The sequence below is a fragment of the Vidua chalybeata genome, chromosome 6, assembly GCF_026979565.1.
Source record: "Vidua chalybeata isolate OUT-0048 chromosome 6, bVidCha1 merged haplotype, whole genome shotgun sequence".
Lineage (NCBI taxonomy): Eukaryota > Metazoa > Chordata > Aves > Passeriformes > Viduidae > Vidua > Vidua chalybeata.
In genome coordinates, this window is record NC_071535.1 from 40,365,814 (window position 1) to 40,393,799 (window position 27,986).

The following is a 27,986-nucleotide window of genomic DNA, read 5'->3' on the forward strand; positions in this document are numbered from 1 at the left end:
GCGGGCTGCGCGGCGCCACGGCCGCCCCCGGAGCGCTCTGCCCATGGGGCAGCCAAGCCGAGCCCTCGGGACTGTCCCCCGCCGCCGGGACCTGCGCTAGGGCGGTGAGTGCTGTGCGCGTCCCCCCGCGCCGCGGACTTTCCCCGCCGCCCCTCGGGGTCCCGGAGAACGGGAGCGCGGATGCCGCCGCGGCCGTGCGCCCCGCGGGAGCCCGGTGATGGCAGCCGCCCCCCGCTGTCCGCTCGCAGTCAGCGCGGACGGGGGAGGGATGGATGGACCGACGGACGGACACGGGCTTAAGGAGAGGGATCAGCCCTTGTGCTGGCTGCGCATGGCTGCGATGGGACCGTCTTCGTCCTGGCCGTGCCCGGCCCGGGTAGGATGGGTGGAGGAGGAGGTGGTGGAGCGTTGTATCCTGGTGGGAGGGTGGCAGGTTGTTCCGAGCGTTGGAGGGACAGCAGCCGTGCCGCCTTGCGAGGTGATGCGCAGGCGGTCCCTTGGCTTTGTGTCGAGGGCTTTCTTCTGGCTCTTACTCGACTCAAAGGCAGGGGTCCGATGTCACTTCTTTCCTGGAAGTGCTCCGTTTTTTCCGCCTGCTCGGAAAGCGTCACAGGAGGACCACCTGAGTACTTCAGGTGCCTGAAAGGGGAGGCTGAGTCCTGGCCACTGCACAAGCTAGGGGTCAGCCTCGGTGGCTGAGCGTTGCGGTCGTGTTGGGATGAGGGAAGCTAGCACGGCTGTGCTCCCCGTGGGATGCAATCCCGTAGGTGTGCTGGGGAGCTCTGGCCGCAAGGGCTTGGGCATGGTGGACGGCGAGGTGCTCGGGGGGGATGGAGGGAGAGGGGCAGGGGGCGGGAGCCGGGACAGACCCCTTGCCTTACAAAGGTAAGGAAAGCCAGCTCTCAGCAGGTTCTGCATCCCCGCCACAGCTTGCACATTCCTGCGTGCTGAGCGGTCTGCTATGCCTATTACAGGGTCTGGCTGTCCCACCCGGGCAGGTGCACTGCTTTGTCTAGAGCAGCAGCTATTAGGCTTCTCTGTTGAGTACAGCTTCTACTGAGTAAACCAAGCTGAGCAAGAAGCAGCACCTTATTGTGCACCTGCTCCTTTCCCTGCCTCAGCACTGCTTGGAGTTGGAGTTCAGTGAGCCTTTTTCTTACATGAGCAAGGAACCTGACCCTCTTGCAGCTGCCTGAGAATCAGGGCTGCTAATGACTAAATGGGTACCACTTAATCTCCTTGGTCTGCAAAGGCTGTGAGTTACAAATGCCAGCAGCAACCAAAGCCTTGTTGACATTAGGGTACCACTAGCACAGCTGAGCCATGAAAAACTATAGAGTATGCAAGAGTACTGGCTATTCTGGACTTGGCATAAATAACTTGTTCAGTAACTCTGTCTGCAGTAGAGCAGCCTGCTGAATAATTGCATTCAGGGCCTGTGGATGAGGAAAGTGATTTTTAAACAAATAAATAGTAGTTACAGTTCAAGCAGGGGAGTCTGTCCAGGGAGGAAGTTTCCTAAGAAAGGTTTTGGCAAAACCCGAAAATAAACAAGGTCTTAAGACTCAGCATGAAAGCACCTCAACTAGCCCTAGCCCTGTCTCAGCTAGATTGCATAAATACACACCTGATGCGTGCACAGCAGAGTGTGAGGGACACCATGAACCCCTGGTGTCCTGGTGCCCTCAGCAGTGAGGGGCTGGATACTGATGGCAGCTGGGAAAAGGGGGGACTTGGTTGCTTTAGTATGTGCGTGTTCTTGTTCTTCGACTGCAGTGCAGAGCAAAGTGAAGGGAGCTCTTCCCTGGGTAGGTGGTTGTCCCAGCCAGGAGGCTGAGAAGGTGAGTTCTGCTCTACAGTCTCAAGAGAAGTTGGTCCTTTCTGCTTGTGGGCCTGTAGTGACGTTTTGTTGTTGAGATATGAACACAAGAGCATCTCCAGAGATGCACAGCAAGGTGACGCTTGGGGTGGCCATTGATCACTTGAAGAACAAACCACAAACATGCCCTCCCTTGAGGTTTTCAGTCCATTTGGAGCTGCTTGGAAGTTGGGGTGTGATCCAAAGGGAAATGTTTCCCTATTGTTCTCATTGAGCATTGAGTGCTGAAGTGTGCAGAATGCCAGAGTACATCTGCAGCTGGTGTTCATTTGTCCTGCAGCTCTCTGAAGGTCAGCATGTTGAATAGTAGGGGCTGGGAGGGATGGTACCACAGGCTGGTTACAAATACCACTTTGAGCTGTTTGGATCATGAAATGTTCTGTGCGATGCGTGTGCTTGGTCCTCACCCAGTAAGCCCCCAAATTTCTAGTGAAAACTGCTAAATGCCGTTAGAACACAGAGTAGAGTATCTCCTTCTGACGCAGGCAGGCAGGATTGGCTGCCTTCCCACCAGGCTGCCCAGGAGGCTGCATGTTGTCCTGGGTGGAGCTGTGCATGAGGTGGGGGGTGTCTGTCTTCTTAGTGCTACGTTTTTGGCTACAAGCTTTCCCTTGGCACAGGATAAAAGAACACATGAACCAGAAAGATGTTGAGATTGTTTATGTTTGACTTCTGGCCTGGTGCCAGAGGGAACGGTTTGGTGACCTTGGCACTACTGGGACATTATTTATAGACCGTAGATCTTCTGGGTTTTGTATTTTTGATGTAGGAATGTGAAAATAAGTCTTGGGAGGAAAAGACCCAATGTTGGCCACAAAATACATTTGGATTTTTTCCAGAGCAGGAAAAACAACACTTAAGAAGTGACCAGGTGTTCCCTGTTCACATTGCTTTCTGCCTTCCCTTGGAAAATATGGGTTTGGTGCTGTCCTGGAGATCACAGGCTAGCATGAATTCACTCCATGTTAGAAAAGTTCTTGTTCAAGATGCTAAGAGATGTTAAAAAAGAAATCCAGCTATAACCAAAGACACGATATTTGACAAATGATAAATGACTCTCTGGCCTTCTTGGCCTTCTTCTGTTTGTGAAGCTCTGTGTCATCTTCAAGGCTTAGTGCATCTCCGTGTGTTTCAGTGCCCATCTGTGGTGCTGCTTAGTGTGGCTGACCCCAGATGACAGATGGAGAAGAAGAGACTTGGAGATGCACAGGGTTTTACTGGAAGGCCCACCACATAGTGCTGGCCCCACAGCTCTGCCTCCCAGGGCTCTGGTGAAACCCCAGTAGCAAACTTTCTTTCTGGGTTTCACAATGTGCTTAAGTCTCTCATCCTCATTCTGAGCAGTGCGTATATGTTCCAATTACCTAAATCTGTAAATGTCTTTCTATCCCTCTGTATGCAAAGTAAGAACTTACAGAGCATTGCACATTGATTTTTATGGGGAAGCCCTTGTCTAGGTTGTACCTGATTCATTTTTTATACCAGACTTTGGTTGGACCCTTGCTCAGCTCATCTTACAGGGAAAAATCAAGGACCAGTGTCTGTAAGAAAGCTCTACTCCAGATTTATACTGATTTCTGCTGTCATTTAGGGGAGGAGAGATTCATCACTAAAACAGGGAAATTATTGAAACCATTGTAGTTGCATTTAGTGCTGAAGGTTGAGCAGCTTCTGCTGATGTTGGTGGTCAGGAACTGTGTCCTCACTTTCTGAACCTAAGGAGCCAAAATCAGAAGCCTAAGCATAGGGACCAGTAGCTGGCTCCATTGATGCAGATTTTCCTAGATGTTTTTGTTAGGGATTTGGATTAACATAATTTAAGTCAAAGGCACAGAGGAGAGCATGGGGAGAAAAGCAGTTAGGAATAAATCCATGGTTCGGTAGTCTGGTCTCCTGAGGAGTGGTATTATAGGATGAGTTGGTGTAGCGGGAGATGCATGCTGGGGAGTGTCAGATAACACTGGCCACCTAATTACTTGTTTGAAGGGGTTCTGTATTTTAGAGGGAGATTAGTGTGCAGTCCCCTTTGCAGCTGCCTGCTACTGCAGAGAGGAATCCCTCCTTTTCGTACTAAAATCAGGCAGTGGCACTTTGACTGCGTGGCCCAGAGAGGCAGGTGCAGGCAGAGCATCACGCAAAAGGCTTGCAACCCTCTTGTTTTTAGCTGTATCCTGCCTGGGTTGAGAAAGTAAACAGTTTGAGTCTGTGTCAGCAGCCAAAAAAGAGACCTACAGAGAAAACCCTCAAGTCTTCAGGAAACTCCATGGGTGACTCAGACGGTGTTTTTGTCTGAGTACCCATTCATTCAGTAACCCGTGATGGCAGCAGAAACGCTTTTTGTAGTGGTGCCACCTTCTGAGTGAAACACAAACCTCTGGTGTTAGATGCTTATGGTCATATAGACTTGAGAAGCTCTTTCAGCCAACAGATGTTGTTCCAGGAATTCCACTGCTGAGCCTTAAAATAATCCCAGCCCTTCTTGGGTGCTGCAGTTTCTTTCTGGGCTTCCAGCTAGGGCTGCTGTAGATGGAAATAGATGTGATAAAGAGCAGGCAGTTTCCCAAGGATAGCTGTGCTTCCAGTCCTTCCTGACAGCCAAGAAGGTGCCTTTAGTTCAGCCTTCATGGCTATGTGGCCCTGCCTTGCTGTACATGGCACGCACCCAGCCAGGCAGCAGCCTCACCAGTGCCCCATACTGCAAAGCTGTGAGAGATTCGTGGGCAATGCTGGAGCACAGCCTGGGTGCAGACACTCTGCCATGTTGTATGGAGTCCTCAGGAAGGACTGTGTTGTGGAAATGGAGGACTGTATTGCCAGTCTTAGCCAGAGCTCCAGGAAGCAGGCTATTTTCTGAAGAAACAAGATATCTTAAAGGTCCATGGTTTTAAGTCCCTCTTAGTCTTTCTGTTGGACATTTAATTTTAGCTGCCTGGCATACCATTCGTGGTAGATATCTGGTGTATTCCAAGAAGGTAAAAACACGAGCTGCCTCCTTGCAGTGGGGAGAGGGAAATTCAAAAACCACAATACTGAATCCAGAGGAGCTGGGTGGTATTGGCCTTTCCCCAACACTTTCTTTGTGGCCTAGGAAGAAAAGTTTCTGTAGAAGCTGCTCAATAGCAATAAAGAGCATCCAAACATTAATCCACAGAAAGCAGAGCTCTACGAGGAGTCAAAGGTTGCACTGAACAGAACCAAAGAATTTAGATCATTTGTCTGTGTTTTCCCAGGTTGTTTTCATGGTAAAGTGAGAGTAAAATTTAGCTGACTTTAATATCAGCATTGCTGGTGGAGTCTTTAAGTGCTAACCAAAGATCTGGTGTGCTTCTGAACAGCAGGCACCTATGGTGCATCCTTCCACCCTCCTGCCCTACTGCTCTGCCCAGTGCAACTGTTTTCACCTTGGGGTGTTCTTGCCTTGTTTGCTGGCAAAAACCCATCAGGAATTCTTCCAATCCCTTCCATGAACTATGACATCCAGTGTTTAAATCTCTGGACAAGCAGGATGCATTGAAGGTTGATGGATGGAGGAATAATGAAGCAGTTGAGCTTATCCCCTCCAGCCAATTTATTCCTTGCATCACATCACCATGCAAACCAAGTGCCTGTCATTAGTCAAAGGACATGGGGGAGAAGAGACCAACCTGAAACCCTCAGAACCCTGGCTGCATTGAAATGACATTACAATGAAAAGTGATGGCGAAGGTGTTGACTGAAACCTGACACTTCTATGTCACAAGCTCTTCTAAGCAGGAGGCTGTGCTTTATGTTTGTAGACAGATGTATATAAACAAGCACAGTGCAAAGCACTGTGTGTGTATACACAAACACAGAGTCCTGATGGATGATCCTGATATTACAGGAACTTGTTGTACCCAAGTGTCTGAGACTTAAAACTGAAAAAGAAGGGAAGATCCTTAAACAACCCTTGATAATAGAGATGGGACATCTGGCAATGCTGCATTTTCCATGGTTACTTGAGACCTTGATTTGTCAGCACTGATGCTGCTGTCATTTGGCTGCCTGAATCTCTCTGTTGCCTCCTTGTCCCTGGGTAGAAGAATCAAACAAAAGTAGGGAGAAGAATTAATCAGTGCTACCTTTAACATTTTTTTCCTAAGACTTCTCTTGCATGTGCCAGGCAAGAAGGAGAAAGAGCTCCTGTGGAACCTCTTAGTTCTCAAGATATCCCTTGTCACCCAGGCTGTTCATGCCACATACTGGTGTCCACCCCTTTGCTTCCTCTCTGTTATGAAAAGAGAAATCTTGCTTTAGTTCCTTAGGCTGATGTGGGTCCTTCGTGGCTGTGACTATAGGACATCTCCATACACTTTCCTTGCATGCTGTTGTCTAGTTTTTTCATAATCTCAAAGTGTGGCTCCATGCTGTGAGATGGGCAAAAGTGATACAGGGTTTGCCTAGGATCAGATAGTGAAAAGTTCACTGCAAGGATCTTGATCTTGTCTATCCATATAAAAGCAATCAAAAGCCTAGTCTTGCTCATCATCCAGGCTTCTCCTGTGGTATATGGAAAGAGGTGAACCATTGCAGGGAATTATGCATCTTGTCCTAGAATGGACACCTCTGGGGGTTGGCTCACCCTGCCTATTTCAGAGAGAGCCTAAAGGAGGGAGGTGAGGAGATGTACAGATTCAAGTTATAGTTGATGCTTCCAAACTCCATTCTCTCCACCCATGAAATGCTTTTATTCTGGGCTGGGAGCAGATTGACTATGTGCGTGCTCTTCACAGTACACATACACTGGTCTTTTGTGGAAGCTGGAGAACCTGTTATGCATCAGAGATATTGTCTCTTTCAATCTCCTTTATATGAGTTCCTTTTTCTGATGAAAGCTTTCTAAAAGGGTACTTGTGTGCTGAATAGCCATTGTTGATAATGCACAATATGAAATCCAAAAGGAAGGCTCAGATTAAATGTCACGCACTTCATAGTCAGGGAATTCAAAGAGCCTTGTTGATCTGTGCATAATTCGGGGCTTGACAGCTCATGCATAAACAAACACGTGCACATTCACATACATGGGTGCAGGCAGTTTTCCCCTGACTCAGCAGCACATAAAAGCAAAGTCGGGTGGGTGAGTTCCAGAGGGGTGGGTGCTGTGTTCGTGAGGAAAGCCTGTGGGTTCTTCAGCCTCTGACTTGAGAATCACACTGGCAAAGTCACTTGTTATGAGTGTGGTGGGCTTCCTTCCGCTGTCCTCCCCTGTGCAGCTCTCTGCAGAGCTGTGGCTGCTTTGATTCTCTGCATCTGGGTTTAGTCTGACCACAAGAATCTTCTGAGAGTTTCTGGTGTGTGCAAAGGCAGTATCCATGTGAGGTTCACCCCAAGGTTTCCACAGCGCGTTCTCCCACCAACAGTGAGTGAAGACAGAAAGAAAAAAATCGATGTCATGCTAAGCTGGTTGTTAGTCAGGCCAGGAAGGGCATTTCTGCCTCTGACATGTTGTGTGTAATGAGGCAAGTGCTGCTCAGGAGTCCACAGGCCAAAGCAGGCCAAAGTGTCATGACCTGGCACTGGTGGGTACAGTGGCTGGGCCATTGCTTGTAAGATGTCTCACCTGCTGCACATGAGCTAAATGATCTGTGGTAGATTTACTTTTCATATGCATCTGGGAAAACTAAGCTGTCAGAGATTTAATGACCCAGTCTTGATTTTATGGAAGGAGCAGGAGTACTGCCAAACCTGCAATCTAATAGTTTGGCTTTCAGGCTTCCTACTCTGCATGCTGTGCTGTAGTTCTGTTCCTAAAAACAGCTGGTTTCACTTTCAAGTGCCTCATTGCAGGAGAGGGGGATTCTTGTGGCTCCTCCTCGTTCTGAGGAATACTGTGGAACAGTGCTCCACAGACATGTCCCTGTGCACCATGTGTTCCCCCTCTAGTGGGTTGCTAGAAGTTTCTTTGAAGTTGTTTCACCACCAACTTGTGAATTAGCAGAGGTTGTGCTAGCTCTGGCAGCAGCTATTTAGAAGTTTTCCTCTTCTAAATCTGTCCTCCTAGCTCCTGTTTGCCCAACATGGGGAATTTTGCATCTGACATTTTTAGCAGTAACCTGTTGCTATAGAAACTGCTAAGGTGTCAGAGGGAGATTTTTGCCAAGTTGGGATAGGCTACCAAGTAGTTGAAGTATGTGTTTTGCTGGGAGGCCTCCTCCATCGTGTTTTTGCTAAGCAACTCCCTGAGCCTGTCTGCATGTCTGGGCTCATTTAATGTCTAAGGAGCCAAGAGGGAGTGATAAACCCAGAGTTCCAATTGTATGTGAATGAACAGGAAATATTGGCAAATTATTTAGGGGAGATGTGAGAAGGTGTTCCCAAGCTGCAGTGATGGGTCCAAGTGGTGTGTAGGTGGTAGTCCAGTGCTGAGAGATCACAGGTGGTATCAGTCTTTAGGGCAGTAAATGGTAGACCTAGAAGCAGGAGTTGAGACTCTAAATGACATCTGCCTCAAAGGAGTCTGGGACAAGCTGCTCTTCTCACCCTTGAGACCAAAATATAGGTGAATGCCAACATACTTGGTTGGTCTGATAGTCTGAATTCTTTACTAACCAGTCAAGAGATTGTGCAGTGGGACCCAAAGTAAGTCCACACAAATCAACCCATGTCTCTTATTTGTGTGTGTTTATATATATATATATATAATATATATATTTATGTACATATGTTCATGTACAAATACTTATATTTATATGCATATATATGTACATTTATATTGGCTTAATTCAGCAATATATAACTTATTGTTTAGAAATTAAATTTATTTTTATAAATAATAAACTTTTATTATTTTTTCCAGGATGTGGATGTAACCATGTGTATGGGAAATGCTCTATAACGGGGTTGTTAACAACTCAGCTGTTGACTGATAGTTGCTTAGGCCATTTCATACCGGGCCTGATTTACAGAACTTCTGTGTCATGGAAGGAAACTTTATTGCTTGTACAATGACAGGTGTAAGTCCTGTGAGTGCCTATGTGCATGGGACTCAGGAAATATCCTGGGTAGACCAAAAGGCAATCTTCCTGATTTATGCAAATTTATTCATCTGCCCTTTTTCCTCCCTATTGTGTTTGCCTAGACTGCACATCTGGTCATATCATGACAGACTATGGAGATGAGAAACTCTTTGTTTTCTACACAAATGAAAGAAAATAATCTGATGCTGCTGGGGTGTCCTGCAGGAGTTGTTCTCAGGCTGGGGTTGCAAATTGGTCCATGAAGCTGGTTAGGAATCTGCTTTTGCAGTTCTGGAGTGGAACAGACTCATTTCATCTTCCATTTCATGGTTGTAAACATGTTGAGAGTGTATAAATCACAGTGGTTGCATTGTGCTGAGTAAGTTCCAGGATTGCAGATAGAGAACTAATGTTGCTGGAGGTGTAGATTATTGTCTTTGGGGAGGGAATCCATCGAAAGTTGCTTTGAAATCACTATTTCAGTGACAGTATACAGATGGATGTTGTGCCTGTATGTGGCTCAGGGGACTTTATGTCCCAAATTGTAGTTTCTTAACAATTTTCTTTTGTGTTCTGGAAAAGGACAGAGGTGCAGGGAATTGTTGGGAATAAAGAGCATTGGCTTCCTGGAGCATTTATGAAAGTCTCTTGTCAGGTGCTTGGGGGCACAGTAGAAAGAAAATTTGAGGAGGTTTGAGGTTGTCAGGGAAAGAGGTGCCAAGAAGCCCCATGTTACAGTGAAGGTTCAGTGTCCAGTGGTGTTGTGGGTAAGCACCATGTGTATGGACTCCTCCCTGCTCCTCCCAGGGCCTTTCCATAGAGTTCCTTTGAGCCTCTGTTATGCCTCAGGTATGAGGCAGAGGAGATGAAACACAGTTGCATCATAGTTTCTGTAAAACTGACTTGTATTACCCTGTTTGGTTGAAGGGCTTTCCTAGTTTTTTAAACTGCTCTTTTTCAGTAGCAAGGGCTGATTTACTTGGGTGGGTTGGGTTTTTTGTTTGTTTTTTGTTTTTTGTGTGTGTGTGTGTGTGTTTCTCTGTGTGTGCATATGGGTTTTATTTTTCCTTCTAATGTTTCCCTGTAGAAATCATCTGCAGGACAGATGGCCTGTTAAGCTTCTGGGGTTGTCTCTCACAAACACCTGTCTAAGGCAGCTGGGAATCAAAGAGGAATTCTCCTCTTTTAATGCCTTTAAAGAAAAACAGTACCCGATCCTATGTCCTACTTCCCTCTCTTTCTCTCCATCCTCTCAGCTTCCTGGGAAACTTAACTGATTGGTTGTGGCCATCTGTTGAGACTGTGAGGGTCTGGGTGGGGAGGTGGCAGACAGAGCCTTTGGGGAGAGCAAGGGCAGCTTTGAGGTGATAGATTGCTGTGGCTGGCTGGGCTGAGAGCCTCGGTGGCAGAGAGGAAGATGATGCAGGGGTGGACTTTATGTAAGTCACACAGACGAGAGCTGCTGAAGCGGCTGTTGTACATTGTTGTGCTTGTACCTTGCATCCTTTGTATTTGCAGCCAAAACACACCTCAGTCCAGGGATGGGCTGCTTGAGAAGGCAGGGTAGCATGGCCAGGCTTGCACGCAGGGTGTGAGCACACGTGTGTGGTAGATGAAGGGTGAAGTCTGTGTGACCCCTGTGGCAGGAGCCCCCTGAGCCCAGACAGAGGGGCCGCGATGGGGCCAGGTGTCCAGCTGGGCACCCGTGGGGAGCCCTGTGTACTGTGCTGGTCACCACAGCTGTGCAGGGAGCCTGCCCGAGCGCATGCAGCGTATCACAGGCTGCCCTGCCAGCTGCTGCGAGAGGCAAACAAGCATTTCTCCCCTGAGGTGCTGCCCAGGCTTGCATGGAGGGGTCAGCGAGTTGCTGCAGGTGGTGGTTGGCCAGCCGGCAGGAGTGAGGTTGCTGTGTTTAATTACAGCTGCCATCTGAGAAACTAGTAGAGCAACAGAGCTTTTTTATCGTGTTCTGGGGAAACTGAGCACTTTACAGGTTTTGATTGCTGTATAACACATCCTGCGACACAGACAGAAACTTTCCTGTGGTCTCTGCAAAAGGAAATTTGAAACCTATGGGCAATAAAATTCTGGAGATGGGCCGTACCTCCCAGATGCTGTGGGATATAGCTAATAGTGGTTCTTCTTGGGGCAGGATGTTTGTACAGCCACGAGGAGCTTGGGGGCAGGAGCTGCTGCACCCAGGGGCTGCAGAGAAACAGTGCGGAGGAGGGTGCAGGGGCTGAGCCTGCTTGGGCTAAAGCAGTCCTGAAGCAGACGGAGGAGAAGATGGATGGAAAAGGCTGAGCAGACTTTGGATGTCCTTTTTTGCGTGAAGTGGTGACTGAGTACACAACACAAGTTAACTCTTTCCTCCCCAGAAGGTTGCAGAGGGCTCTGTCCCCTGTTGAGGGGTGATGCTGGCTGTATCCATGACGCTTGAGATTGCCTGTGGCATACAATTGCCAGAGCTGCTGTAGGCACTGGGTGCCACTGCCTTGTGAGTGGAACCTTTGTGGTCACCGGCAGCTCTGCACCTCTCACAAACAGCTTTGGAGAGCCCATTCAATGGTGTTTGGCCATGAGATGTGTTCAGCCTGAAGGGTGAGCTTTAGATGTGCCTGAGGCTCTTGGTGCATTGCAGATGATTTGGGAGATGATCTGGAGGCACCCGGTGAAGATGTCCTTTGACCTAAGGATCTTGCTTTGCATTTTCATCATTTAGGGGCAGGAAATCTACTGCCTAGGTTTGTAGGTGTTCCCTAGGGATAACACAGTTTCCCTGTGCCTTTTAGAGTTGCTTAAGGAAGCAGCTCCCTGTGCCTTTTAGAGTTGTTTGTGGGGCTGTGGCAGGGCTGGGCGTGAGCCTCTGTCAAGACATGCTTCCTGCTGGTATTGCGAAAAGCCTTCTGCACTGAAAGGGCTGGTGTTTCTGTGGGAACGGAGTCCTGTGTACCTGGCTTGTTACAGGTGAGAAATCTGAAGTCTCCCTGTTGCTTAGGGGTACAGACTGTGCCAGACAGAGTGGGAGCAGCCGCCTCATGCTGCTGCTGTGGTGGCTGAGTGCTAATTGTTTTTACTGCCTGAGCATCAGGTTATTTTTGGCTTGATCAAGTTTAATTCCTAGCTGGCTAGTTGGTGGTAGAGAGAGGTCCTAATAGTCTAAATCTCCACGCTTGATAGAAATCCAGACAGAGAGCTGGTTTGGTCACCATGGATTTGGGATGTGCAGTTGCAGAAATACAGGATGAAAATAGCTATATTTTGGTAGTTACATGGGACATGGGGAGTTCTGGCTCAGGGTCTGCTGTGCCATGGGCTTCCAGGGGAAACTCTTGCTAGGCCATTTAGATAGGATGCACAAAGATGTTTTGTGACTCACAGGTGTGGTTTTGAGTTAGACACAAGGAATTTACCCATGCCTCAGGATTTCAGAGTCCCAAAGTGTCTGAGGTTGTTTATGATCAGATTTTAAGTATATAAAAGTGAGCAGACTGAACCTTCATGTATGGTGGGGAAAAAAGGAGTCTTGGGTCCCATGGGATTAGGCAACAGTGTAATATTTGCAAGGACCAAGGTACTCAGTAGGTCTGTGGATCCTGTCCTGAATTCACTTGTGTTTCCACTGCCTCTCCTCTTTACTGTACATACATGTTTGAGCCCAGGCTTTCTCGACAGCTCTGTGGCTGATGAGGTATGGGGTCCAGAGCAGCTGCTATGGACCCGGGACTGTCCTCAGCAGCAAAGAGACAGAACTGCCACAGCCTGGAGGAACATCAGAAGAGCTGGACAAATCCATTACAGCTGCTAGGCCCCTTGCAAGAGAAATACTGTGGGCATCAGCCCATCTATGAGGGCCAGATATGGCACAGATGCCATGGTGGATGCCCCTCTCATATGTACACTTCATTGTGCTGCTGGAGAACTCCCCCGGGCTCTGCCAGTTCTCCCAGAGAACTCCAGTGTTGGAAAGGGACACTGCCTCTGCTTCATCTGCTTCATACTTAGTATTGGCTCTCAACCTGTGCTCTGTAGAAGATGCTTAGGCATGGCAAGTGTCCTGTTAGGCTTGACATCCACATCCAGTGCAGACATCCACTGCACCTTCTTGGATAATTCTTAGGCGTAACAAATCAAAGCAGGCTCGAAATGCTGGGTTGTCTTGGACATACTGACTTGGGAAATCTAACACAGGAGAGCAAGAATCCTCTCACTGGCCTGAACATGATAGAGCTGAAAAAACTTAAATGTATAAAAAACTTAAATGTATAAACATTTCATTGTCCCAGCTTGGCTCTAGTTTCATACTCTCTTCCTCTGCATAGAGACTGGAAGTGCCATCAAACCCTTGGAGCAAGAGGTTCCATAGTAACACCTCTTTAATTCAAGCACCACTGCTTTGTCAGGTAAAAAGCTGCACTGTGGATGACAGTGCCATCCAGCTTAGCAGTAGGCAGCATCCCTGCTCCCAGGGCCCTGGGAAGCCATGTCCTCCCATGTAGCCAGTTTGCCACCCACAACCAGTCAGGCTCTGGTTTGCAGGAGCTGTAGGCTGTTGGCTCCAGGTGCTGCCGGAGCAGGGTCTGGCTCTGCACTCCGCAGTGGGTGCACAGCTCTGGCTGCGGCAGCGCTGTGGCGTGTGCGGTTGAGTCTCCTCTCTCCCACGCTGCGGAGCTCGCCTCTCCTGACGCTGGGAGGGAAGCAGAGACGTTGGGGGAAGAGCTGTGGAGGTGGGAGAGATTGAGCTATCATTGGTGTGGCACCAGCAGGGTTTCTTTGCACCACTAAGCAGTAGCTATCAAAATTGAATGCAGTATGCTGAACAGCTGAGCAAGGGAGAAGGCACTGAAAGGAGCCTGTGAAGAAAAGGAATCTAGGAGGAAAAAACCCTCTTTCAGCTGCACATAGGCAGTGCCCATCACAGAGAGCTGTGGCAGGGAGTAGGAATTGCCTGTGTATGGTGGTTGATCTGCACAGTCCCTGGGATGCTTGGAAAAAGGATTAAGGAGGAGAGAATCATAGGAGAAAGAGGAAGTGGAGGTTTCCCTTTGCAAACTCACAGGCTAATAGAAACAATCCTCTAAGTTGTCAGTGTGTCAGGATACATTAATGTAAGTATAATGTTTTCAAATCCTCAGCATCTTCTATCTGAATGTCACTGAATTAGCGTTAATTGCATTCATTAGCTCGTTAGCCATTAATATTCAGCATTCGTCAGCCTGGCTCTGTCTCTGGATCAGGGGGGTAATGAGATGTGGGACTGGCTGCGAGGCCATGCCATAGCTGTGCTGTAGGAGTGTGGGTTTATGCACCAGATTGTTTTATTGGCATTTGTGTCTGGCCCATGTTGTCCTGGCTCTTGGCCAGTGGCTTACCACAAATTAGTGGAAACTCTTAATGGGAGAGCAGTGTTAATGATGATGTGGATAAATTTCCACCAACTCCTGCCCTGAAAGCAACTGGCAAGACAAATTATGAAGGCAAATTTTGATCTTTTGGCCTTGAGCCAGTTGCTAAACTGCCTCTGTAATCACAAAGCTATTCAGTGCAGTCTTAATTGGTGAGTCATGGAGTCCCACCTTTCTTTGCTTCTTGCTCTCAGAAGAAATTCTCTATTACATTTTTTTTCTTTTTCTTCCTTCTTTTTTTTTCTTTTTCTTCTTTCTTTTTTATTTTTTCTTCCTTCCTTCTTTCTTTTTTTCTTCCTTCTTTCTTTTTTCTTCCTTCTTTTTCTTTTTCTTCCTTCTTTTTCTTCCTTCTTTATCTTTCTTCTTCTTTTTCTTCCTTTTTTCTTTTCTTCCTTCCTTTTTTCTTTTTTCCTTTTTTTCCTTCTTTCTTTTTCTTCCTTATTTTTTTTCTTTTTCTTCTTTTTTTTTTCTTTATCTTCCTTCTTTTTTTTCTTCCTTCTTTTTTTTTTCTTCCTTCCTTTTTTTTTTTTCCACCCCCCTTTCCATCTTCCTTTCCTCCAACATTTCTGACCATGAGGCCAGAGCAGGAGGTGTGGGCTTCAGGCTTTCCCTGGCAAGAAACCAGGAAAGATCCAGAAGTGCCAGGATGGCATGGCCAGCACACTCAGCATTCCAAGTCCTGTGAAGACCAGCAAGCCTCAGGTCTCTTATCCCTGAGGAGAGCCAGTAGGATGCTCCTGCTCAGGCCCTCTACCAGACTTTTCCCCTAACATTAGAGATGTGGGATGGCCTCAGAGTGAGAGAGAGGAGCATTCACCACAGGACTGTTGCTTCACAATTGGAATGGATGCATTTTGATCAGAAAATGCTGGGCTAGAAATCCCACAGCAACATGTCTTCTCTGGTTTCAACACTTCTGGTGGGAAACCACTCAGCATCCAACCTTGTGAGCCAGGAGCAGAAAAAAATGCAAAAACTGTAGCTAGTTAAAGAGGTTGAGCTTTTCTTTTAGACATATCACACTGGCTTTAGCATGGATTTTGTGTGCAGATTATCTAGATTTGAATACACACAACTTATTGTGACAGTTTAGGTTGGTAAACCCCAGACATGATAAATCTTTCAAAGTTTTCTACTGTCAGCTACCTTTTGAGCTTCCTGCCTTATGCTCAAAGGTAGGCCTGAGTATACAACTTCTACCTTCCTCCTGTGCCATTGTTTATCACTGTCCCAAATCTGAAATATCTCTAGATCCTGTCTGCAGCATCTGGCTTTGTGCTGGCTTTCCAGGAACCTCGGCTTAGTTATTCAGTGGAATAAGAGCAAAAAACCTACAACCAAACAAGCCCTGCTACAATCCAAAAGAAGTACCTCCAAAGCACTGAGTAGCTCAGCTGGCTCACTGAAAAGCATTTTGCCTGGTCTGCTGAAAGGATCTTATTAAACCCTTGGTCACGGGGCTTACCTTTTGCACCATCCCAGCAAGACCTCTTAACTTTGCTTTAAAGAGTTATGTTGGGCACTTGCAGACAGGACTGGCTGTTCTTGTCTGAGCCACCACAGGGAAGGGTATTCCTTTGAGAGGGAAATCCCTCACAAGGCACTGGCACTACATTTGCATGCACAATGCCAAAATAATTTTCTCTTATTTATTACTCTCCAAAGACTCATGAAATATGTAGACATCAGCATAAATTGTCTCCTCCTGAGGCAGCTCTGGGAAGGTTGAGCTGGGGCATGAGCCCTACGCTTGCTTGGGCTGGATTAGCTGTGCTTGGTGCCTGGTGGGAATTTCTGTGGGTCTCTGGAAGGATCAAGTAGCAAATGGAAAAAAGTGTTTGTGTTCAGCTGAGCCAAGATAAAATGAAGACAAATTGGAAGAAAAGGCTTTCTGAACTGAGGATTTCCAGGGTTTTATATTTGTGGGATGAGACAGAGTGATTTCATGGGACTCAATACCTGTAGCTTTATACGCATGCCAGGGCAGAAGTTATCTTTTTCAATTCTCATCGCCTGTATTTACTTATCCCAGATAATATTTGTAGTTTCTAATTTCCGTCATTTTCCAGAAATCAAAGTGAGTGTCTTCAGGGAAAATCATGCCTCTGGCTTCTTGTTGCTCAGGGGCTGATATGTTCTGGCATGGCCTGGGGGCTGCAGCATCTGAGTGGGGGGACACACAAATAAATAACTGATACTTGTTTGGGGTTTGACCTGAAATGGCAGCTGAAGAATGTGATGTGTGGGAAAAGAAAAAAGACCAAGCATTACTTAATAATTTTAATTCCCCTAGTCTGAGACACACTTAATTCCCCTAATCTGAAAAACAGCAAAGAGATACTACTGGGCATTGCCTCCTGCTGGGATAGACGAGATTATGGTTTGTAGGTCAAAAGCATTTATAACTAAATGTCCATGCTAAAGCCACTCTGCTCTAAGTTTTTTCTTTCCTCTCCCATGGCAGATCCCAGAGACAGCAGGATCATTCTGAGATGAGATGAACCACCTGTAACTGGGGCTGGCCTCGTTGCCAGGGCTCCCTGCCCCACGAGGATGAGGAGCCGTCTGCCAGCCTAACAGAAAGATTTTGCGGCAGTGGTTGTTTATTTTTCCCAGACATCGCGAAATTTCATGTGACAGCGAAGCTGCTTCCTGCACCCTCCTTGTGCCACCTCACAGCCAAAGGCTCGGTGGGGCAGGGCCACCACAATGGCAGCGAAGCAGCCCCCGCCGCTGATGAAGAAGCACAGCCAGACTGACCTGGTGAGCAGGCTGAAGACACGCAAGATCCTGGGCGTCGGCGGGGAGGATGATGACGGCGAGGTCCATCGCTCAAAGGTGAGGGCAGCAGAGAGGGAAACCCATGAGCAGTAATGGTGGAAAAGGGACCTTCTGCTGGGCAAACCAGGGTTTGCCCATCCATGTAGTTTGGGGTAGTTACGGCCAGGTGTTGTGAATGGGAGAATGTTCACATGGACATGAACAGCTCTGGGTGGTGTGCACATGACAGCAGGACAGATGCTGTGACACCCTGAGGGCTCTGCAGGAGCCTGTGCTCCATCAGGATGTGAGATGCAGGAGATGTGTGTGAGGAGTCAGTTCCCTTCTTCCATAGGTAAGAGGAAACAGGAGTTAAGTGTTGACTCTTCCCCAGCTGCATGCTGCAGGTGGCTGATCCCAGTAAGGGAGCAGTAGAAGCTGCAGCTCCTCATGGAAATCAAGGCAGGTGTTGGGACCAAAGAGTCACAGCTGAATCCTTTGCCCTCCTCGATAAACTCCCACATGGGATTAGATACGTGGTTTTGGGCTGGTGAGTACTGCCTAAAGACTGGAGAAGGATCTGCTTAGCTTGTGCCTTTCATTTGAATTTCAGATTAGCCAAGTACTGGGAAATGAAATCAAGTTTGCAGTCCGGGAACCACTGGGACTCAGGTAAGGTACTGGATCACCTTGGAGCTAGGTCATCTGAGGGCCCTTGGCCCTGGCAGCTCTGGTTTCTGACACCAGCTCTACCACTGTGTGAGCATCACTGCTCCCTGCAGAGGCTTCTTGCAGGCTGTGGAACCGGACCAGTTCTTCATTCTTCCCCCATTAATGAAACTGAGGCACTCAAGTTCTTGTCTCATTGTATATGCAGAGAACTACAAGGGCTGGAGGAGCTCCTGTTCTACTGTGTGACAGAGTGTGTGTCCTGTGGGGACCCTGCTCTGCACCATCCTCTTGGCACCTCTCTCCTTTGCTTGGGGAGTCTGGCTCTGTCTCACCAGCAAGGCTGGTCTGCATGTTGAGGCTGGAGCTAGCAGGATGTGGAAAGCTGAGACCTTCCATGGGAGGTTTCTGGCTGTCTTGCTTGTGCATGGGGGAAGGATGAAGGCTGATTAATGAGCAGACAGCCAGAAATGCTTTGTGAACTATGAGTGATGGGGTCACCTCCAAGCTCATGCTGGGTCCTCTGTCTTCTCTCTCATGCAGGGTCTGGCAGCTTGTTTCTGCCATCATGTTTTCTGGGGTCGCTGTCATGGTAAGTGAGGGTGTCGTCCTGGCAAGAATCAGCTCCTGACTGCTAACGGGGTGCCCCAGCATGGCCTTTTGGTCCCTGGCATTTCTCTTCCTCCCCTGCCTCCAGCAGCTCCTACTGCTTTCTCCTGCGAGGCCTTTGCCCTCACTGTGTCTCAGTAATGGGCTTTGCCAACAGTCCTTGGCAGTTTGTTCCCATTGTGAGCCTCTTTTCATTAGCAGGGCCCATAAACCAAGGAATGGCAGCCTTGGTCACAAAAACCAGCCATGCAGCTGATAGTTGACATGGTGATATTTCTGCACCTCCTTAATTTCCAGTTTCCTGGCCAGCGGCTCCAATCCTACAAAGGCGTGATGCTGGAGTGCTGCTGCCCAAGAGGACATGTTTTGGTGGCCAGTTCAGGTTGTTGAGTTTCTCTCTCGCCTCTGCCAGGCCCTTGCTTTCCCTGACCAGCTCTTTGATGCCATCTTTGAGGAGGAATCGGTGAGCAGCAAGACTCCCATCCGGCTCTATGGAGGAGCCCTCCTCAGTGAGTGCCGCACTGTACTGCTGCCCCACAGAGTAAGGGGGCAGGTGGCCAAAACAGCAGCAGGGGACAAAAGTCCATGCCCAGCTGGACACCTGCAGCTGGAGAGCAGAACTTCTGCTGTTAGCAAACAAATTGCTGAGGGGTATTTTGAAAAGCTTGGCTACTGCTGCTTTTTCTTAGCAGGGATTCAGGCGTGCTGCAGGTAGAGGGTAAGAAGCTCCGAATCCCTGGGGAATCACCCCATGTACCCCAGCAAAGGGAGCCTGCAGGAGGGCCCGGGGAGGGGCGCTGGGCCGCGGCTGAGGTTCCGTGGGAGCGGCAGGGGAGATGGGACAGGCGGCGGCATCCCGGGAGGGCCCAGGAGGAGGGGGGCGAAGGACAAGGAGTTGCGGAGAGCTGGGAGAAATGGTGTGGGAAGGGAAAGGGGCCCGACCCGCGTCCTGCAGCGGCACCGCGCGGGGCGGGCGGGAAGCGCGGCCCTGGCCGCTGTCCCGGCCCTCGGGCAGCGCCTCCGCTGTCCCCGCAGGCATCGCGCTCATCATGTGGAACGCCCTGTACACCGCCGAGAAGGCCATCATCCGCTGGAGCCTGCTGGCCGAGGCCTGCTACTTCGCCGTGCAGTTCCTGGGTGAGTGCCCGCGGACCGGCCGGCCGGGACGAGGCGGAGAAGGAGGGTGCGAAGACTGCGTGGTGGGAAGCGGGGATCCACGGTGGGCAGGGCACTGGCGTGTTCCCTGCCAGCTGCTTGCCTTTTTTCTCCCCCGTGGAATAGCCTCTGCCCTGAGCTGCTCCTTGAACATCACCCTCTGACAATTGATTAATTTTTCTCCCTACAAATGTCCTGGGCTTCATAGCCAGCACAGGTCATTGCTGGAGCAGGCCGCCTAGATGCAGGGTCTAACAAGAAAAGATTTTAGCAGCCTGCACTAAAAAGGGGGATGTTTAGTGTTGCCAAAACAGAGCATAGCATTTAGCTTGTTTCTAGGGAGCTTATCTATATTTAACAATGAAGGGGGTTCTTGTATGTGTGTCTTGGTAGCTCAGTGTGTAGCTGGTTTAGATATGAGCTATGTATTGGTGGCCAGAAAAGACAGGTGTTCGATAGAGGTGATGTGTGTGGACTGTGCATATTCTGTAGATGCTTCTAAAGTTGAGAAGTGTTTATCAGCACTGAAGTGTTCAAGCCACAAAGCAAACTCAGGAGGATGTGACTCCCAGATTAATACTTGAGCATAATGGAAACTCATATCTGCTTGAGTGACTGTTTCAAGCTGCCTGAATGTGGGGCTGCCTTGAAAGCAGGTTCTCTCTAAGGGAGAGCACTCGGTCCACGGCAAGCTTCAAGGCTGTGAAAAGAAGCTAGTGAAGAGCCCCTGCCATGGGTTCACTGTGCATGTGAACGAGCCTTGCTGAAAGCTCCTGTGCTTGCAAGGCTTAGCAGTTCCTGCCAAAGCTCTGCATTAGAGGGCAGCAGAAAACAGTGTTGTGCTATTTGTCTCCTTTTGGTTTTGCATCACCAACCACTGCCTTGTCTCTCTTCTCCTCCAGTTACCACTGTCTCCCTGGCTGAGAGTAGCCGGATAGCCACAGGTGCCATGCTTCTCCTGGTCAGCCGAGCCCTCTTCATCCTCATCAGCATTTATTATTATTACCAAGTTGGACGTCGTCCCAAGAAAGTCTAATTCCTGGGTTTTTTTGTTATGGGAAAGGTGGGAGGGGGGAGTTTGTGTCGGTAATTTTGCATTATAATTATAATTTTTTAAATTTTTTTTTTTGTTAATCCCTTTTGGTTCTAAAGTAGTTTCCTTCTTTACCGGCATGAATCAGTGTGAAACCCAGTGCTGGTGGCATTGCCAGGTGAAATGGGGGGAGCAACATCGGTGGGACCCCCCCAGCCCCTCTGCAGGAGGTGAGGAACAGTGGGGAGGAAGGCTCAGGGAAGTGTGTGGGCCTGGTAGGCTCAGGGAAAAAAGCCAGTTTTCTAGGAGGAACTGGCTGATGGGATCACAGGCTCTGAACCCACTGGAACAAAGCACAAAATAAGGCCAGCATATTGAAACCAAATCCCTGAGGAGACAGGGCAGTAAGACAACCAACAAAGGATCTGGCTACTCTACTTGGTAAGCCTTGCACCTCTCCTGGTTTACAGCCCTTTCCCCTTTTAGCAAGTACTGACTATCCAGGTAGCCAGGAGCTGGATGGAGTCGAGTTCAGTGCTTTGCAAACAGCTCTTCTTTCCTCTCTGCCAGAGGTGCATTTTTGTGTAGTTCATCGTTTTGCACCAGATGCTGTGTAGGGCTTGGCAGGAGATACAGCAAAAGAAGAGGGAGAACCCTTGTTCCCTCTGCAGGGACAGCACTGGGAACAGTGGAGCAACTTGAATTACAAGATGTTAGAAGTGAAGGAAGCTATTGGAAATAGCCCATTGAGCACAAAGACATCCCCTTGTTTGGGGTGTTTAATGAAGTTTCTAGGCTGGGTTCCTGTCCCCTTCACCCCAGAACGCTTCCTACAGTTGAAGCTTTACTGATGATAGTAGCAGTGGTGGGTGTGCAGTAGCTTTATCTGGTGCTTTAGTCAAGCAGGAGCTGGAGTTCTGTTGTGGTTAGCACTGCTAAGAGCAGAGGACTGTAACAGTAAGAGCATCTGCACAGATGCTTGGGTCAGTGAATAGCCTCTAGATGTGGGCTCTGGCTGTGGGAGATGGTGTTCCAACTCTGCTAGTATCTGCATCACATCTCTTCTGACCTTGAGAAGAGAGGACCAAAGTTTGTAGCATTAAGATATTTAATATTTAACTGGGATGAAGAACAGCAAAGAGTAGAGCATATGATGACAAGGACAGACTAAATGTGCTTTAGTACTCACTAGCTAATTTCTCCAACGTCTCCTGGGCTTAACAGCATTGCCTGCCCTGCTTCCTATTGCTTTCCTTGTGGATTATCCCTGTCCACAGCTTGAGGCAGCATTTCTTATTCTCCATGGGACTAAAGCCAGAAGGTCTGTGTACAGGATATGGACTTGTTACTCATGCACTACTGTTGACTGGATCAAAGCATGCCCTGGAATATAGCTGATGTTCCAAAATCCCAGTAGAAAGATTCCTACACAAACAGAACTGCTTGTGTGAACAACAGTCCTCAAGCCACTGGTAAGACTGGGATCTACAGCTATTGCTGTTTAATATCTTAGTAGAGTTAGAAGAAGGTAGTGGGTAGTTACTGTATGTTGTGTTAGTGCTTTTGGCATTTAGAAGCAGCTGCATAAGCTTGGGACACTGTGTGCATTGTACTTACTGGCCATGCAAAATGTCTGTCACGTAACAATATTGGAAATTGTTAAATCAGGAAACATCACAACTGTAACTTAGTTTTTTGCCTAATGAGTAAATCCAACGGAGAGGCAACATCCAACAGCAGGCTGAATTCTGGAGCCTCACAACAATACACGCTTGTCAAGCTGCTTTCAGCATGTCCAAAAATGATACTGAGCAACTAAAACTTCCAATTAGGAGGAGTGTTCCTGTTTAGATGGAAGAATTGGGGTCTAAGAGGCAAACCTTTCCCTGTAAGGCAGGTAATGATCAAATGCAGGCTGGGGAGGATCAGAAATTAGACCAAGTGGTGCAGCGTGCTGGAGCCAGAGCATGGCATGCTGTGGCTGTTGCTCTCCCCCTGTGCATCACCTGCATGGGCAGCTACAATGGCCTCAGTGTGGCACTTTGGCTGTAGTTGTGGGTATAGGTACATGAGGCTTGATTCTTTATGTTTTCAGGTGTCACATGAATGTATACACAGATTGATGGTTGGTTTTTTTTTTTTTGGGGGGGGGGGTGGGAAATTATGCTTCTAGGACAGACAAGTAAAACCTACCACAGCAAAAGCAAGCTTACAGAAGAAGGACATGGAGGGTCTTCTTGATGCTGCCTCCCATCTGATGGCCACAGGTCCTATGAACTTAGTTATGACTCGGGTCTGATTAATGTACCTTAAAATGTCATCCCATAGGTGAGAGAAATGAGTTACTGCACTATGTGAGACCAGTACTCCAAAGACTTCTTGATGGTTAGATCAGGTAGGAGTTTGGGGGAAGCAGTTACAGCTCTCCAGGTAGCTTTAAATAAGGTGAGATCAGATTTCTCTGGTCCCCTGATAAGCAGCTGCTTCTGCAAAACTTGAAACAGTCAGCCACTTCTAGGTTTGCTGGTCAATGGCTTTTTCTGCTCCAACATAGAGCAAAGCCTTGGGGAGTGGCCACTTAAAAGATTTCATGCTACTTGGTACCTAGTCCTGAAAGTGGAGACATGAAGTTGGATTATTTTGATGCTTCTTGCTCCATCTTGCTATAAGTGGACCATGTAGAAAATACAGAGCTCTACAACTAAGCTGTGGTTCCTGGCATGTCCCTTCTCAGCAGCAAGGTGCTGCAGGAGAAACACTGTCAGGCCCACTGGAGGTGGTGAATGCATAGCAGGTGAGGCCTAGGAGGGAGTTGCTCAGGGTCTCTTGAGGATGGAGCCCAGGTAGAGCAGCTGCAGCACTGCCAGAAACCAGCTGCACCTGGTTGTCTTCACTCTGCTGTGAACGGGGAGAAAGGGAGGAGGATGCCAAACCTTTGTACAGAACGGTGTCCCCAAGGACGGAAGTGCTGACATCACAGCTGCAGGTGGCAGTTGAGAACATAATTTGGGATCAAAAAAGCCTGAGGTGTCACTTCAGGCTCGGCTACTCATCTGCTGAAAAAAAAACTCCATCTCCACAGGCCTCGGCTTCCTTATCTGTTACATTGTGAGAGGGGCCTTGGACTGATGTCATCTCCCAAGGGAGACTGCAGTGAACTTCCTGCATTGTACAATGCTGTGCAGGACTGGGGGTCTGTTCCCCAGAGAATTGTGCTCCAAGCAGGCATAGGCCAGGACTTAAAGCTGACCCCCTTTCTATGCCAGGGATGGACCCAAACCGTTGCATTCATAGAGCTCTCAATTTGGAAGGTGAAGAAAACTCATCATTCACATAACTCCCTACATCATCTTATTTGCATCTAACCAATATCTGGCAAACTGGAGCTAGTGACATAGGAGAGGCTCTGTCTGTCCTAAGCTGGCCTCTTTTTCTGGTCAAGGGTTTTTACTTGGGAGGGTGTGGGTGGGGGTGGTGGTGCAGGGGAGAATGGGACACTTCAATTTATACCTCATTTTAGCTGCTGTACCTGAGTTTATTTCTCCTCTGGTAAGAAAGTGACTGTACTTAACACCAAGCAAATAGTGAAAATTAAAGCTGTTTCACTTCACTGGCACAATATCTTTCTTTTATTTTTTGGGGTTTTTTTTAAGAAATGCACACAAAAACCGTGCAGAGAGTGCTTCAGGCTTGTGTTCTGGTTTATATTACCAAAAAAAATTTCCTTTCAATATAAAAAAGCATTACAGTAAGGAATACAGGATAAATTAGCTCTGCTATCTAATAAAAAGAACATTTACATTTTTTTAAAATAGATTTCAAACATTATTTCACACGCAGCCCTTTTCCCAGGCATTTGTGACAGTCATTAGAGCATTAAATAGCAACCAGGAGAACGGGATGCTGAGAGGGGCTGGGGGCTGGCCCAGGCTGGTCTCTACTACTCCCTCCAAGGTGCTTGGGCCGTGGTCACAGTACTACAGCTGCTACAGAGCAGCTCCTTCTGCTCTCCAGCCTGCCCAGAGTTCTCCAGCCAGCAGTGACTTCAGCTTGAGCCCCTGGCCCCAAAATACTCACCAGAGCTGTTAAAAAAAAATACAAAAATACAATTGCTTTTCCTGCCTACAGTTCTGAAAACTACTGTACCACAGAGGGGACAGCCACGAAACCAAGGGACAAAACCAACAAATTCACATGCTTTGCCACACTGTGGGAGTCTGCTTTCTGGGCTTGCTTGTTCATTAAATACCCCCAAGGAAATTCCTTCTGCATGTTACCAACTGCTACAGATCCTCTCAGACTTGCACATATCTTTACAGCTATCTCCAGTTCTTGTTTGGAATTGCTGCCTGGCCTTCTGAGCTGTGTTCCCAGTGGCATGTCAGCCAGCCTGCAGAGGATTTGAGATCTTCACACAGCAAAGAGCAGTGGGGGATCAGAAAAGGTAGAAGAGGAGAAACAACTGTGCACAGGCCAGAATAACAGATTAAGAAGAGATCCTTTTGAAGATACAGGGACTACCATTAGGGAGAGAGGGAAAGCAAGAAAGCTAAAGACAGACAAAGCAGTAAGTACAGAATTAAGAAAGCCAAAGAGAAACAAGCCAGCCAAGATCATACTTCAGGCATGTATATTTAGTACTTTGTGCTCTGACTGCTTTGGTCTGGTTCCCCCAGCTCTAACAGGTTTTTTTCCCCCATGCCACTGGTGGCAGAAAAAGGCTTTAAGGCTTTTTTTCCCCTTCAGCCACCCACCATGCACAAATGAGGATATTTGCCAGCCAGGCTCTGACCTGAGAACTCTGCATAATAAACTGAGGGGAAAGGAAGAGACTGGAGGAGGCAGTTCTGCTTCTTTCGATCACCTCCAGCCAAATTACCAACTCTGCTGACAGTTTTGTTCCTTCCCTGGGAATTGCTGTCCCAGAACAGTCACTGACACCAGCTCCTGAGGCAGAAGGAGAGCAGATAAGCTCGTTTTCTTCTCAGCCCATTCCCTGCAAAACTGGTAGATGGAACAGATTTTTCTTATCTTAAGTGCAGCACCTGCTGTCCAGTACAAATACTGCTGGGTTTTGGCTAACAGAACTGTTTTTCTTTATTAAACAACAGACCAGAGTTTAATGCTAAAATGCCTCATTACAAGGAGGTCCAGAGGGAAATAGTTCTGAACAGCTTTCCAGAAGGTTTAATGCAACATCTGATGCTGCTTAGTAGCCCTGGCAACATATTTTGTTGCTGGAATATGCTGACTGCAACATGGGGGGGCTGCATCTCTACCTGCCCAGCCCTCTCTTGCCATTTAATAAATTGTTCTCAAATGAAGCTTGGAAAAGTTCCTAGTACCTCCTTCCTGTTCCCTAGTATCCTGATTCCCCAAACTGGATACTTAACCATTATCTTTGTCTATTGTGGCCCAGGCTTTCTGCTGCTTTTCTTCCTTGCCTGTAGTCTGTGCAGTGCCACTGGGAAAGCTCAAGGGACACAGCCCCAGGGTAAGGGGCTAAGGCAACAGCCAGAGGATGAACGTGCTGCTGCTGCAAAACCTGGGCACAAAGTGTAATGCTCTGCTCCTTCCTTGCCAGAGATTACAGCTTTCAGAGGGGCTGGCTTGAGCCTATATAAGAGTGCTCCCATAATCTGAGCCTATAAAATCTGTAAAAAGACCTAATCTAAACAAGAAACCACAGCCCCTTCTGTCATTCCCCAGGTAAAATGAGTTTGGGGTCAGGGAATAAGTGACCAGATGAACAATTAAGGCAAAAGAGATTGATGGTTCCAGATGAGAGAAACCAGTCACCTGTCCAAGTCAATATCCGTGACCATAGCAGCAGCTGGAGCAGTGTGGCTGCGCACAGGGTGTTCTTGGATCCTGCCTGGGGTCACAGTAACTCCAGCTTAATCTCTGACCAAGGTCCAATCCCAGGCATCTTTCTCAAGTTCACTTCCAAATGATTGAGTAGATGACATATTAGTTAAATACCAAACTATCTCAAGGGATGAAACACTATCAACTAAAACATTTTTGACTTGATGATTACTTTCATCATGAACCCATGGGAGAATCTCAGGGGAAATTCTCTGACCAGAAATGATTCCACCAGACTGGTCCAGGAAAACAGCATGGGAGTGGTTGACAAACTTCAGCCTCTTCAATCCAGCACCATGTCTGGACCTCCCCTTAAGGCTGGAAAACCATGCAGGAACCACTGCAAATATTTATGCTAACAGAGCACCACAAACCATTTTTTTGCAAGTATCAGAGGAAAGGCAAAGGCTGACCAGATTCAAACAGTATATCCTCCCCTTCTCAGGAAGGCAGCAGTATCAATGATGCTTGACCAGAGCTATTCTTTTCCCCAGTAGATGGGAACACAGCAGGTAACCGTTTGGTCTCTTTTACAACAGTGAACAATAAATCTTAGTAAAAACAGAAAGGTAGGCACCAAACTCTTGACCCTCAGCCAGCCTTAGCTGAGTCCCATTGCTAAGTTAGATCACGCTGCCCCTGCTTGGAGTTCCAGAGAAAAACCAGCCTCACTGAAATGCATGACATCTCTGACAAGTTTCACATGACAGGGGCAGAGCTTCCACTGAAGAATGAGTGTTTTCATCCTGTGGCTGGAAATTAAAGCCAGAATCATGCAAATGTTGACTACACCTGCTTAGACAAGCCACCACTGCTTGTTTCAAACCCACCTGGACAGTCATGGCCAACCTGTTCCCTTATGCAGCCCCTGCTTGTCTGTTCTTGAGTCCTTTGTTGTCTAAAGCATGATGAAGTGGTGAATGGTAGGCTCAGCCTGGTGTGAGAGGCGCTGTGCTCATCCTCCCACATCCCCACCAGCTCCATCCATCTCTAGTGCAATCGGCAGCTCTGGGCTCCTGCTCCACGGTTGCTGTGGGTGGCTCTGGGCAAGGGTCCGGTGTACAGTGTAGTGCACATCACCTCAAAGTTCCAGCCCCTGAAGTACAATCCTTTTGGTCATTCATATATTACAACCCTCTTTTTTTCTTTTTATTTTTTCTCCCTGTCCCATTTTGTTAAAAAAAAATAAAGTTTTTTGGGTGTTTTCAGGTTTTGTTTCTTCGGATTTTCCTTCTTGCTTCTGAGTGTGTGAGGAACATGGTGGTTCATGGGCCACTTCTTACTGGATCCCTCGAAAGAGACACATAGCAAAGATCATGGCAAACAGCTGGGAAGAGGAAGGGAGAAGAAGAGGGCAAAAACAAAACAGAGAACCATAAATGTCAGCTGCATCTTCCATAAGATTGGTAAAGCCCTCTCTGGCCCTGCGACCACCCCCATTGCTTCCTCCTACCTAGCAGTCAGTGATGCAGAGAGGGGGACCCTTACCACCCCCAGGAGGCTGTGGCAAAACTCCTTCCTCTGCCTCTCCCTCCCCTCCAAGCTGTTAGTGGCTACAGCAGCAGCCTGACTTCATTCCCAAACTGCCCTTGGTGTCACAGGGGCACAGGATCCACAGTCCCTGCTCTGCACAT

At 48.0% G+C, this 27,986-nt stretch overlaps 2 protein-coding genes across 5 annotated transcripts in view; one reads left to right on the forward strand and one right to left on the reverse strand.

The window, feature by feature from the left end:
* TP53I11 (tumor protein p53 inducible protein 11) lies at positions 1–24,105 on the forward strand. The gene is made up of 7 exons (XM_053945395.1): positions 1–104; positions 16,723–17,096; positions 17,632–17,690; positions 18,231–18,279; positions 18,709–18,805; positions 19,332–19,433; positions 20,354–24,105. The coding sequence occupies exons 2-7, from the start codon at positions 16,968–16,970 to the stop codon at positions 20,485–20,487; spliced, it is 570 nt and encodes a 189-aa protein (XP_053801370.1). The 5' UTR covers positions 1–104; positions 16,723–16,967; the 3' UTR covers positions 20,488–24,105.
* Positions 24,091–27,986, reverse strand: part of TSPAN18 (tetraspanin 18) — a 123,227-nt gene continuing 119,331 nt past the window's right edge. For all 4 annotated transcript variants that reach the window (XM_053945392.1, XM_053945391.1, XM_053945393.1 and 1 more), the window contains one exon: positions 24,091–27,679. In XM_053945392.1, the coding sequence (XP_053801367.1) occupies positions 27,632–27,679 (48 nt within the window). In that variant the 3' untranslated portion in view covers positions 24,091–27,631. The remainder of the gene's footprint in view (positions 27,680–27,986) is intronic.

Coding starts and splice junctions, on each gene's coding strand:
- TP53I11 (XM_053945395.1), top strand. CDS start 16,968: ATGGCAGCGAAGCAGCCCCCGCCGCTGATGAAGAAGCACAGCCAGACT. Junction 17,097..17,631: donor GCGAGGTCCATCGCTCAAAG/GTGAGGGCAGCA, acceptor TTTGAATTTCAG/ATTAGCCAAGTACTGGGAAA. Junction 17,691..18,230: donor CGGGAACCACTGGGACTCAG/GTAAGGTACTGG, acceptor TCTCTCATGCAG/GGTCTGGCAGCTTGTTTCTG.